The sequence below is a fragment of the Pseudophryne corroboree genome, chromosome 11 (assembly GCF_028390025.1).
Source record: "Pseudophryne corroboree isolate aPseCor3 chromosome 11, aPseCor3.hap2, whole genome shotgun sequence".
Lineage (NCBI taxonomy): Eukaryota > Metazoa > Chordata > Amphibia > Anura > Myobatrachidae > Pseudophryne > Pseudophryne corroboree.
Genome location: NC_086454.1, coordinates 21297548 through 21311659, shown reverse-complemented (window position 1 = coordinate 21311659; position 14112 = coordinate 21297548). Strand labels below are relative to the sequence as shown.

Sequence of the window (14112 nt, the reverse complement as noted above, 5' to 3'; positions counted from 1 at the left end):
AAGTAAGTGGGGTACGTCATCTGTTATTTACGCATTGCCTTACATCACGTGGGATAGATCTTCAAAAGATACCTTTATACACCTGTCCCCATCCTATTTTATGTGAGTTTCGGTACGTTTACGAGTATAATTGAATGGTGGCGAGACACTGTCCTCATCTTCTATCAAAAACATCCCGGCACATTAGGCTTTCTTTTTCTGGACACCTATGGACTAAACAATTATTCCAAAGCAATACCACCCATATATGTGTATCATTTTCTTTTTTTCATGTTTATCATCTGGATTTTGTGAGACGTTTCAAAAAGTGATCAATCAGGAAAGGACACCTTAATACGTGACGTATATTGTTTTATTTCATTTATTTATTCATTTTGTTATCGCCTTTGATCCACCACCTCATTGTTTTATTGTATAATATTGTTTAATCTGTTATTTGGACGGATTGAGGATTGAGATTGGGCTGATAACTTGTTGCGCCAGGAATCTACACTATTATCTGTTTCATTAAACTGTACAATGTACATTTATAGCGTTTAATGGTGATTTGGGATTTTATAGCTGTGAAACCAAAACAAGATTCTGTTGCTTTGCAGAACAAATCGGCGCCCAATGAGTAATTATACGTATCCGTGCACTTGGCTTGGTATCCGCTATGGATTGGCGGCGTCATCCGTTTGTAAATGATGATAGCTAGCTGCCACACTTTAAGACGGTGGAGATGACAACTGGGACATGATTTCCAATATTCAGTATTATAGTGTAGTTCTATAAAACAAAGATTCAGGGGAATTTTTTATTTTATTTTTTATTTGATTGATTTTTTTTTTTTTTTTTTTTTAAATCGGTTCGTGTTGTGTTATATGTTTTTGGTAGGATTCAATGTCAACCACCTGGACATCGCCCCTCGCTATGCCAGCATTCTAATGGGAATTTCCAATGGCGTGGGCACTCTGTCTGGAATGGTCTGTCCGCTGATAGTTGGCGCTATGACAAAGAACAAGGTAAGGTGGTATATTGGGCTCAGGAAATACTCAGAATGAGAGATGGTGAGTAGAGCCCTCAGGAGTATCCTCTATAAATAGGAATCTGGAAGTCTGCATACAAGCGCTGATCCGCCTGTGACCGGGGAGTCGTAATGTTTTCTTTAACTGATAAAGAGAGAAGCTGAGATCAGTGAAACACGTGTCGGCAGCCGACGCTTATTGTTATAACGTCCAAGACTAACTATTCAGAGGTTAGTCAAAGCCATCGATGATCAGCGATTTTGGAGGTTATTCAGAGTTGTTAGCAAACCAAAAAGCAACTGGGCAAAAGCATGTGCAGCGCAGGTAGGGCAGATGTAACATGTGCAGAAAGAGTTAGATTTGTGTGGGTTATTTTGTTTCTGTGCAGGGTAAATACTGGCCGCTTTATTTTTACACTGCAATTTAGATTTCAGTTTGGACACACCCCACCCAAATCTAACTCTCTCTGCACATGTTACATCTGCCCCACCTGCAGTGCACATGCCCAGTTGCATTCTCTTTTGGTTTGCTAACAAACCTGAATAAGACCCTTTGACCTGTGGTTTCAAACGGTAACAGAAATATATGTTAAATAAGCCTGGTACAGCTCATTTATTTCTGTTGCCTCTTTAAGGGGGACATTTACTAAGCAGTGATAAGAGCGGAGAAGTGAGCCAGTGGAGAAATTGCCCCATCAACCAATCAGCAGCTCTGTATCATTTTATAGTATGCAAATTATAGATGTTACTTCAGTGCTGATTGGTTGCCATGGGCAACTTCTCCACTGGCTCACTTCTCCGCTCTTATCACTGCTTAGTAAATGTCCCCCTATATCCATTGCTCAAAGCAGCCAATAATCCACGGCTTTCACAAATTGCTGGGTTAGTAAATACAGCCCGTAGTCTGAGCCTATCATTCATGGGTCACTTTGGCCAGGTAACATCAGAGCAAGAAAGGGGACATGGGGCAAGGGTATATGCTATGATTGTCCCAAAGCCTCTCTGAGGATTTCATCATGTCATGCGACTGTGGTTGCCCAGGTGATCACATGGCAAATAAAGCTTAAATTAAAACCCTAAGAAAACTTAAAAGCTCACATGTTTGCTTAGGTCAGTTGTTTGGGAAGTGGGTGCTGCCCTTTGTAAAGTTATAGACCAAACGGTTAGCTGTATGCAGGGTCAGTGCTATATTCACCATAAAAATAGCAGGACCAGAGGTGTATCTACCGCCTTCATACAGTATGTGCCATCTTCCAAACATATCACATGGAAAAACAGAGCAGCCGGCTTGTGGTATGGGGGGAGCTGCTGCATGGATCCATCAAGACATTAATAATTTGGAGTATTAACAAGTAGCTCATCTAATTATGCGTTGGGAAAATAAAGTGTCACTTTGCTTTACTGTGTCCATTATTAGCCACAATGCATCTTGCTAATTTCAATGATGTAATACACTGTATTTATGTCATAACTTTTTTTTTTTTTTTTAGCCAGTGCCGCACCTTCTTAAAGATATATATGCAGCCTTAGCAATGGTGACCCCTACTGGGTATAAACAGTTATTACATTGCAACAAAGAAAATGATTGGCTCACATGTTTTGAGTGGCGCTTCTCTTCAAATATGAGTTCATTTACCAGTAAATACATATTTAACAAGAAACAAGAAAAAGCCAGATTGTATAGGATGCTAGATCTTGTACTTCGTTTTTCTTTAGTCCAACTTACAAGGTGTAGTGTTATCTTAGGTCCAGTTTAACTTTAAACCTCCTTTGTAATACTGTAGTTGTAGGTTTACCACGTATGACTCACAGGTCCAGCCTAGAAAATAAATAAAAAAAAGGTCTAGTAACCACACCGCCACCACCGATGACCATCGGAGGTTGCTGTAAGGCTGCAACGAAACACGTTTAGAACAAAGAGGATGCAGAATGACAGCAACTCCACATGTAGAGTCCTCAGGAAGGACTGGACTGCAAGTCACCCTTGGTAAACCTAGACCTATCACCAGGAGTTTGTGTTGGCCTAGAGCTAGACTAAGTAAAAGTTCTAGCACCTTGTACTATCTCTGTTTATTATAGTTTCTTTTTGTGCCCCATAAGGCACTTCCAACCACCACACACCAACGTTGAGCTTCAGAATGTTACCACCTACCCTAACAAATATTTTTATTTGCTTTCCAGCTCTCAGATTTAGTTAACGTAAACTTCTCCCTTATTGCAGTCACGAGAGGAATGGCAGTACGTGTTTCTGATAGCGGCGTTGGTCCATTACGGTGGAGTTGTTTTCTATGGGCTTTTTGCCTCTGGGGAGAAGCAGCCATGGGCGGACCCCGAGCAGACCAGCATCGAGAAGTGTGGCTTCATCAACGAGGATGAGCTGGCCGAGGAAACCGGGGACATTAGCGAAAGCTACATCAATTACAGCGCCACAAAAACCTACGGTGCCACCACGCAGGTGAACAGCGGCTGGCCCAATGGCTGGGAAAAGAGAGAAGAGTTTGTACAGGAAGATGGGCGGGAGTCATACCAATACAAGGACGAAGGAGATTACTCGTCCTAACAACTCACAACCAAGATAATTATGTTTCATAGTGTCTGTGATGAAATTCATTGTGGTATATATGCACACGTGGTGGCCCATGTACACATCACCATCAAGATCCGATCCTGCTTTGATCATGGGTAACAATCTGTACCAGTTGACCGGTGGCACTTGGCTTGGCTCCTCCATCCACGGATACATCTGGCTTTCAGTTTACAAAAACATCTGCTACAGACCTCACTACTTACCCTATAGATACAGTATCAGTTGTTCCAAGCACAGTTAGACATAGCACATGGGGAAACGCAGACACATTTTGTTTCAAGATAATGCAACCAGCCATAAATGTACGTTGACCCTTGGAAGATGTCAAACAGATGCCATGTCCCAAAAAAAAAAAGACCTTCAAGAACGGCGCAGTTTGAAACTCTGGAAGATCAACGGTAATCTACAAAAATATATCAGTGAGTATCGAACAATTTGACATTTTAAGCCAGCAGCTGATGAAGAACAAAGAACGTGATCCCCAAAATACAATTCCGCTAACCCACGAAACTTCTGCAGAAGTTGAATGGTGGACCGGTTTAACGAACCTGCCAGGAGCCTTTCCAACCAGCAGTTGCGAAGCAGAAGGAAATAATTAGATAGGAACCAGAGACAATATTAAACCCAGGGGTTACTAGCGGTCTGACGTCATTTACATTCATTGCTAACTTTTCCTTTTTTTTTTGCCATTGTGATCAAATGACCGATACATGGAGTGATATCATGTATACATATAATCAGGGTTAGTACTGTATGCGCACAGGATTGTGAATATCCCCCTTCGTAAATACAGGATGGGGGTTTGTGAACATAAACTATATGAAGTATAGTAGCAACTTCCTTACTGCTAGATGCAATATTTAACTAGTGACCCTTTAAAACTCCTTTATGCAGCTTTAATAGAAAGATATATTAAACGTAAGAAAAAAAGAAGAAGAAAAAAAGACTTTTGGCAGAAATATCAAACACTATAAAACTGAATCACTGGTTTCCAACAGCGGCGTATTAATCATCCTGTATAATAAAAGACTAACCCTGCTCCTCACCTCTGTGGGGGGAATTCAAGTGTTTTGCCCGCCAGTGGACACTAGCTGGCGCCCAATAGAGCAATTCAAGTGTTGCTCTGTTCGGGCACGCACAGTTGCCGGCGCTGACTTACTGTTATGTTCCGTCATTTTGACGGGCTGGTAACTAGTATAATATATCTTTACAATAACAAATATTTCCAGGTGGGATTTTTATCATTGCAGCCAGTGGGAGTGGGCACAGATTACTCAGCAGATGGCATCACCAGGCACGTGGGCATGGTACACACCCCACTGAGAATACCATACCCCTCTGAAAGTGATGAAGAAGGCATGGCCTCATGATCTTAGGAACATGACTGCAACTCTGGCAGGCCAAGGCCCCCACTCCGTACCCCAAACAGACCCGGATGCTTTGTACCCGCCGCCTTCCTTTCTGCACATTGCGACTATCATGCTCTGAAAATGATGACGGGGCAAAAGATGTAATCCACTTACCCCCTCTTAGTGCCCATGGCAGATGCCACCGGATGCCCTGTCCCAGCCTATGTCTTTCTTTCTCAGTACAATCTTTCCTGTGGTAGATTTATGGCCCGACCTAAGGGTTCTGGGGGTCATTCCGAGTTGATCGCTAGCTGCCGTTGTTCGCTGCATAGCGATCATTAAAAAAATGGCAAATCTGCGCATGTTTATGCACCGCAATGCACATGCGCGACATACAGGTACAAAGAGCATCATGGTTTTGCACAGGTTCTAGCGACGCTTTCAGTCGCACTGGCGAACGCAGGGAGATTGACTGGAAGTGGGAGTTTCTGGGTGTCCACTGACCGTTTTCTGGGAGTGTTTGGGAAAACGCAGGCATGGCCTGGCAGTTGCTGGGTGGGTGTCTGACGTCATTACCGTGTCATTCGTCGCAGCAATTATCGCACAGAATAAGTAACTACAGGGCTGGTCTTGTTTTGCACAAAATGTGTTTGCAGCCGCTCAGTTGCACAGGCGTTCACACTCCTGCAAAGCGAAAATACACTCCCCCGTGGGCGGCGACTATGCGTTTGCACGGCTGCTAAAAGTAGCTAGCGAGCAATCAACTCGGAATGACCCCCTCTATCCCAATCAGGCTGGAAGGTTGTGAGATGTGTTTCGTTCACTGCTACTCACATACCTGCGCCAGAGACAGCTAATTGTATTGTAGGGGAGGGGAAAGGGATGGGTGTGGCAGCACAGCGTAAGGCGGTAGAACTGTAGACATGTGATCTCTATAAAGGATTCACCGCATTGTTATAGGTTTTACAAATAAAGGGAATATTCTGTAACGTTAAATCTGCAACAACGACATAATTAGTTGCAACATTAGCTGCCCTTATGTCAGAGGGGCCCAATCGTAAGATTTCCACGAGGGGTCGCTCTAACTCATCCGTGGCCAGTTTTAGAGAGAAAAAAAAGATATATATTATCTTCCTTTAAGCAGTAGAGATTTACGCACTGCACGGACCTTCTTAGGAGAAAGTACAAAGTACTCTTATGTCAGTAAACGGTGTGTTACCAGCGACAGAAAATATAGATATTTTGTATCATTTTTGTAAGTACACAAATGACTTTTACAGCAGTCACATGTCTGTGGGACATATAATCATTAGATCAGTTACTCCAATGATAGTTATACAACTGACATAAGCATTTCAAAACCAGGACATTAATATCAGGCTCTCCAGGTAGTGCTCCCCTAACTGATGCTCCCCTAACTGATGCCCCCCTAACTGATGCCCCCCTAACTGATGCTCCCCTTACTGATGCTCCCCTAACTGATGCCCCCCTAATGCTCCCCTAACTGATGCTCCCCTAACTGATGCTCCCCTAACTGATGCCCCCTAACTGATGCCCCCCTAACTGATGCTCCCCTAACTGATGCCCCCCTAACTGATGCCCCCCTAACTGATGCTCCCTTAACTGAGGCTCCCCTAACTGATGCTCCCTTTACTGATGCTCCCCTAACTGATGCTCCCCCCCTAACTGATGCTCCCCTTACTGATGCTCCCCTAACTGAGGCTCCCCTAACTGATGCTCCCCTTACTGATGCTCCCCTAACTGATGCTCCCCTAACTGATGCTCCCCTAACAGATGCTCCCCTTACTGATGCTCCCCTAACTGATGCTCCCCTAACTGATGCTCCCCTTACAGATGCTCCCCTTACTGATGCTCCCCTAACTGATGGTCCCCTAACTGATGATCCCCTAACTGATGCTCCCCTTACTGATGCCCCCCTAACTGATGCTCCCCTTACTGATGCTCCCCTAACTGATGCTCCCCTTACAGATGCTCCCCTTACTGATGCTCCCCTTACTGATGCTCCCCTAACTGATGCCCCCCTAACTGATGCTCCCCTTACTGATGCTCCCCTAACTGAGGCTCCCCTAACTGATGCTCCCCTTACTGATGCTCCCCTTACTGATGCTTTCCTAACTGATGCTCCCCTAACTGATGCTCCCCTAACTGATGCTCCCCTTACAGATGCTCCCCTTACTGATGCTCCCCTAACTGATGGTCCCCTAACTGATGATCCCCTAACTGATGCTCCCCTTACTGATGCCCCCCTAACTGATGCTCCCCTTACTGATGCTCCCCTAACTGATGCTCCCCTTACAGATGCTCCCCTTACTGATGCTCCCCTTACTGATGCTCCCCTTACTGATGGTCCCCTAACTGATGATCCCCTAACTGATGCTCCCCTAACTGATGCTCCCCTAACTGATGCTCCCCTAACTGATGATCCCCTAACTGATGCTCCCCTTACTGATGCTCCCCTAACTGATGCTCCCCTTACTGATGCTCCCCTTACTGATGCTCCCCTAACTGATGCTCCCCTTACTGATGCTCCCCTAACTGATGCTCCCCTTACTGATGCTCCATTTACTGATGCTCCCCTTACTGATGCTCCCCTAATTGATGCTCCCCTTACTGATGGTCCCCTAATTGATGCTCCCTTTACTGATGCTCCCCTAACTGATGCTCCCCTTACTGATGCTCCCCTTACTGATGCTCCCTTTACTGATGCTCCCCTAACTGATGCTCCCCTTACAGATGCTCCCCTAACTGATGCTCCCTCACATCAGGTTAATCTGGTAGCACAAATGAAAGATGGTTGCAATGAAGCTACAAAGAGATGCATGCAGCGCTGCCATCAGAAATTGTGGAGCCCGGGACTGATAAAATAGACAGCCCCCCCCCCCCCCCAAAAAAAAGGTGATACACAGGGAAGGCTTCTTTTAAGAAGTCCTCCCTGCGTATCAGCCCGCTGGTGCAGCTTTCTAGGTCTCACTGGTAGGAGCAAGGGGTGGGCCTTCTTCTCTGTAAGGGCCCAGGACTCCAGTCCCCCCCCCCCCCCCCCCCCCCTGTTGGCGGCCCTGGATGTATCTGTGTGGACCTATGAGCTGTAATAGGCTGCAGCCATAGAGATGTCAGCTTGTTATTGGTCTTCTCTCACATAACCCCCTCTGTAGCCAATTTAATGCCGTAATCCAAAAAGAGTTGTGAGTACTTTATCGCTAAATTGCAGAAACTCTGGGAAAAATCGTTTCAGCACACCGTTCCAGGACTGTCACTAAAAAGTGAAAAGTGACCGCGTAACTAGGAACGCTGGTTTTCCATCTTCAGAAATAGAATTTATTGGTCTGTACATTCCGTCCTGAGACTTTCATCAATGCTTCTTCAGATTTTCTTCGATAAGGCAGATTTGTTTGTTTTCATTGGGACAAACTTTTATCATTCATTGACCTCTGATTCAAGGCACAGACTCTGTTCTGCATACTCACCCTTTTTAGCACAACACTCTGCCTGGATGATATTAAGTCCTCCTTGCAAAGCACAGAAGAAGCCAGACAAATGAAACAGTGTGTCCCGCTGCCAGAGGACATATACAAAACAATCATTTTAGAGGCACACGGACATTATACCTAATAAGAATTCCGTGGCAGATAATAGTGTGTGGCTTCACTTGGAAAAGGTATAAAATTTACCGCTTGGTCGCGGTCTGGGCGGATCGCGGGCAGCACATATTTTGTCCCAATTTTCTCATTTGAGCTGATGTGACGTATGAGAGACATTTGGGAGCCACTGATCTGTAAAATATGGAGATTATAGCACAAGGCTGTAGAGTTTGAATACAGAATAACTCTTGTAGGAGATCTGAAAGGGTTTTTATAATGTATTTATTATTTCAGACAACTTTACACATGCAGCTAATGTATCGGGCTTAAATAGACGATTGGATAGAGGGCACCCCGGGGTTGTAATGTGAATCAGGGGCAGGGTGGGATATTGGGGCACAAGGCTGAATATTTTAGAAACCCAATACAATAGGTGCGTCTGCCGTGTGGACACAAGATGCGCCCTTTAAATTGAGACATTCTTGAGGTAGCACACTGCTGACCATATAACCATGGTATGGTGGGGGAAAAGGAGAACATACCCAATAAATGGGAGGGTCTGACGTTACAATCATTTTTATACTTTCTGTTGTTCTGAGTTTAGGAAAGCCATAATAGATTATTTATATAGCAGCTTTAGCCGTAACTAACGGCATCTTAGCTTCATCAGCAATTATGGCCCATGCTCCCTCCTGGGCCATACCCTATTTCCCCAAATTATATCTCTTAGGTTGTGTAGCATAGACAGCCATAGGCAAGGCACCATCAGTTCTCTAATGTGCTCATAGTGGGCCTGATTCTAAGCTGAACGGGGGCAGCCAGAAAGGCACAGCAGAGGGACATGTGGGAGGAGGGGAGGCGTGACTTGGCATAAGGGGAGGGGGGTGTTGTGGCGCAAGAGGCTGGAGATGGGGCGTGGCTGCGAAATTGCATAATCATAGCCGCCCCCCCCCCCCCCCCGCTATTACCATCATTGTGCAGCAGGAGGCGTGGCTACAATGATGCGATTCAGTGCAAAACGTGTCATTGGCCACCCCCCCGGTCCGCTCACTTTACTCCGTAAGTGGGTGGCAGGATGCGAGCAGCTTTCCCGCCGGGGTGCCCACTTTCCTGGGGTGCCACCACATTTTTGCAAGCCTCCTGGCCGTTCCCGGAGAGTAAGCAAGTATGCGCAGAATGTCCACTGGAACCGGTACTGCTTTCTTCCCACATCGACGCTCTCTTCTCCTCTGAATCAGGCTCGGTGTTGGGAAGCATTCTGTGGGCCAAACCTACATTCATAAGAAGCAGTTTATCGATTGGCTAAGAATTGATGACATCCACCACACAAATGTGACATCAACCCAGCAGTGAGCCATTTGTGGTCTGAAGCGCTCTGGATGCCCCAATTGCTCCTAGCTAAATCGATAAGATCATTACCAGATCTCTTGGTGAATGTGGCTGGTTGGCGACCACTATGATATGTGGAATCCTCCAATTCTACTTACGTCATCCAGCTACTTGGCCCAAGTAAGTCATTCTCCTCTTGGGCAGCACTTCAGAATACCTGTAGACGTGTGCCTTGCGGGGCATTTAAAGTCTAGCATTTAAAACTGCCCTCCCCAGCTTGGAATGTCGTCTGACTTTATCGAGCTTTAAAATGTTGCAACCCTTACCCCACCAAAGAAGGAATAAAACGTTCTAGTAGATATTGTTCTAAATAACATATCAAAGCTTTATGTTCAGAAAAATATACATATATTATCTATATATTACATAAAAATATAGAAATCTTTTACGTTTCATAGCAACATCTTTATTTATAGCATTTCCAGGTGACTTACCAAGCAATAACTCAAGTGAAAACTATAAGATTTACTTTAAATCTACCAGTTATTTGACATTTGCCCGGAGCTGGTGTTTGAGACCAAATGGTAACTTACCCCGCATTGTCCACAGAAGCAGTGTTGTCATGATGCATAAGCCAACAAGCATACGACGACTCTATTTGTGTGTTAGTGAGCCCTTTTTATTGCGTCTGTTGTACCGTGTTAGTGAGTGGAGGCCCTGCTACTGCAATATCCACCTTGGAAATTCAAGGCCCAAAAATAAAAAAATAAAAAAAATGCAAAAAAGATTCAAGGCCTTGAAAAATCTTGACTTAAAAAAAAAAAAGTATCTGCTTCGTGCCTCAAAGTGATGTGAAATGTGATCATACAGTAGCGCTGCGGTGTTTAATGAAAAAAAAAAAAAAAACAGGTGGACAGTGTCACTTTTGTTGGTGCAAAAAGTGTTAATAAAATGCTATATTTATCTTTTTGTAAAAAAAAAAAAATTTTGTCATGTTTTTCAATGTCTGTCATTTACTAGTACGGAACATGCGGCACAAGCAATAGCATGGATAACCTCAGCATAATGTGATGACATCATCATTCCCCCCTTCTTTCGTCTGAGATCACATTCAAAAATACTGTAAGATTACTATGCGATGACATCGCTTGTGCAGGTGTCCTGTAAAACTCTGGGATATAAACCTCCCCTATCTTTGGCATTATACAGTAAGGTATACCTCATACTTGAGCATACCTACCCCCCCCCCAGGGAGCTACTGACCGCGTCCCGGGTCGCAGCAGCTGCATGGTTTCACGCAGCCGCCGCGGCCCACCCCCCCAATGGTCCAGACATGCCTCTGCTGTCCAACCAAGCCCCACCAACGGCGCTCTAACGCTGTTGGCACGCCCCCTCCCGCCCCGCGACCACCTCTGCCTGTCAATCAGGCAGAGGCGATCGCAGCCAGTGAGGTGCTAATAGCATCTCACTGGGCCCCCGGGGTGTGCACGCGCAGTGCGGCCACTGTGCATCCGCATGCCACACAGTAATTTAGACTGCGGAAACGATCCAGTCTGAATTACCCCCATTGTTTTCACCAATATTGGCCAAAGGCTGCAACAAGCTGACTGGTTACTAAGCAACAGACCAGCGGCAGTTTATTGCACATCTATGAAAGATTGCCACAGCATACTGGGAACAGTGCACAGAACAGTTCAAACAATATTTTATTTATTTATTTTTAAATAAAAGAAAGCCTGGTTCAAACTGCGTGGAGTCACAAGGCTTTGAACAAAGGGCGCACTGGCATATTTATAGTAGGTGCAGTGTGTGTGCTGCATGCGGGCCCCTGGGGTCCAGGGGGGCCCACTCCGCACACTCTGCACCCATTATTTTAAATACTCCCCATTCGGAGTCCCGCAGTGCAGTAGGGCTGATGCAGAAAGCACTGGGAAAGGACGCGGTACCATTTTCCTGGTGTTTCACACATGCGCAATAGGAAAATCACTGGGAAAATGGCTGCTGCGCCATTTTCCCAGAGATCTACGTATGTGCTCTAGTCTCGGGGACAGCACAAGGGTCCCCTAGGAGCCCTAGTGCCCAGAGCTCTACAGCACTGCTGGCTAGAGAGGAGGGGGGCCAGACAGGTCCTGCACTCGGGCCTCCTCCTCTCTAGAAATGCCCCTGAAAGGGCACTAGGGTAAAGTGCACTAAACAGTACAAACAATAGATCTATATTTTCTTAATATATATATTGTTTTTGAACATGCAGCTCGGTTCAAACTGCATGGAGTCACAGGGCTTATCGATGAAACGTAAGCAAAGTGCACTAGGGTAAAGCACACCAAACAGTACAAATAATAGATATACTTTTTTTGTTATTTTTCTGTTTTTTTTTAACTTGCAGCTCAGTTCAAACTGCGTTGATCATAGGGCTTATAGAGGCACATGAACAAAGCACACCAAACAGTACAAACAATAGAAATGCAGTATATATATATATATATATACATACTCCAATTCAGACAGCACTCCTGTGTTAGAAAGTCATCTGTGCCAGTGACCAGACCCACGTATCATATCTCTCCAAAGAAAAGTCAGCACTCAGAGACTGTCATATAATAGACAAGCTGTATTCAGCATCCCATCACTATACCACGGTAATGGGATGCTGAATACAGCTTGTTTATTATATGACAGTCTCTGAGTGCTGACTTTTCTTTGGAGATATATATATATATATATATATATATATATTAATATTCACTTGCAGCTCAGTTCAAACTGCATGAATCACAGGACTGGACTAAGCGCACTAGGGTAAACACACCAAATAGTACTAACAATATATATATATTTATCCTATTATTTTCTGTTTTTTAACTTGCAGCTCCGTTCAAACTGCGTGGATAACAGGACTTACAGATGCATGTGAACAAAGCGCAATAAGGCACAGCACATCAAACAGTACAATTTACAGCAAAGTACAGCGCAGCATACAGCAGCGTGCCCCTATACACAGTCACTATCCAGAGTATGACCACTTGTGAGTCTGGACACAGTACAGCAGAGTACAGCGCAGCATACATCAGCATGCAGTGTGCCCCCTATACACAGTCACTTATACAGCACAGCCACTAGTGAGTCTGGACACAGCACAGCCAGTATAGCCCCCTATACACAGTCACTTAAACAGCAAAGCCTCTTGTGAGACTGGACACAGCACAGCCAGTTTAGCAGAGTACAGCGCAGCATACGGAAGCGTGTGTTAGAGTGAAATGGCGCATTATATAGAATCCAAGTCCCACAAGAATCTAACCCCGGAAGGATGACATTTGGCCTCAATGAGGGATCTGAGGCAGCGGCTCGGATCCCTGCAGTTCAAAGTGGTCTGTTCATCTCTAATTATAATGTTACACAATATGAACTGGGGCACTGTAATGTAGCATAATATGCAACAGGGGGCACTGTAATGTGGCATAATAAGAGCTGGGGACACTGTATGTCATAATGTGTATGGGGGTACTATTTGACATAATGTGTACTGGCAGCCCTACAATGTGACATCATGTGAACTAGGGAACTACTATGGGACATAACACTAACAACTGATGTGAAGAGGTGTCTCGCTAGAAGCATTGGGACAGAGGCCTACAAAGTGTGAATGGTCTTCCCCCCTGGAACTGCAGGAGAACGCCTGAGATTCAAGAGTCTTCTGGACATTCCAGGAGATTAGGTGATTATAGTATAGACACTCCACTAACTACAGTGCTAGGAACCAACCAGCGGCGCTAACACTGAACTTCCTGTAGATCAGGTCCAGTTCTGGTCGCTCAGTGTCATGGACCTTTCATCTATATGGCATGGTTCACCTACCGATCCCATGTAGTATCGTCCACTTCCCATTGTGAATACGGGTACCTGCTGAAGGTGGCCTGATGACTTAGTTTTGGCGACATGACATGAATGTGCCACTGCCTCCTCTACTCTTGGTGCCCCTGGGGCCCAGTTGAGAGCAACCGCCATACAATTATATAGTAAAGTAAACACTCAAACACAGAGAAAATAAGACTTTATTACATCCTTGTTCCCCACATTATTGCTCGTCTACACCATGGGTGTGAGGCGTAACATATTCTTTCTTAAAGTTGGGAAATCGATTGATATAAAAGACAAACCCATGTGGAGTGTGACGAGGTGGCAGTTGAAGACAACATTTACCTGTCACTGGAGTCGATAAGGGACATCTGGAAATCCATGGTA

The 14112-nt window shown here is 44.9% G+C and overlaps 1 protein-coding gene across 1 annotated transcript in view; it reads left to right on the top strand.

Annotated features, from left to right (window-relative positions):
• Positions 1-10847, top strand: part of SLC17A6 (solute carrier family 17 member 6) — a 57933-nt gene extending 47086 nt beyond the window's left edge. Inside the window, exons 12-13 of the mRNA XM_063946365.1 lie at positions 877-1004; positions 3228-10847. Of these exons, the coding sequence (XP_063802435.1) occupies positions 877-1004; positions 3228-3566 (467 nt within the window). The 3' untranslated portion in view covers positions 3567-10847. The remainder of the gene's footprint in view (positions 1-876; positions 1005-3227) is intronic.
• The last annotated feature ends 3265 nt before the right edge of the window (positions 10848-14112 follow it).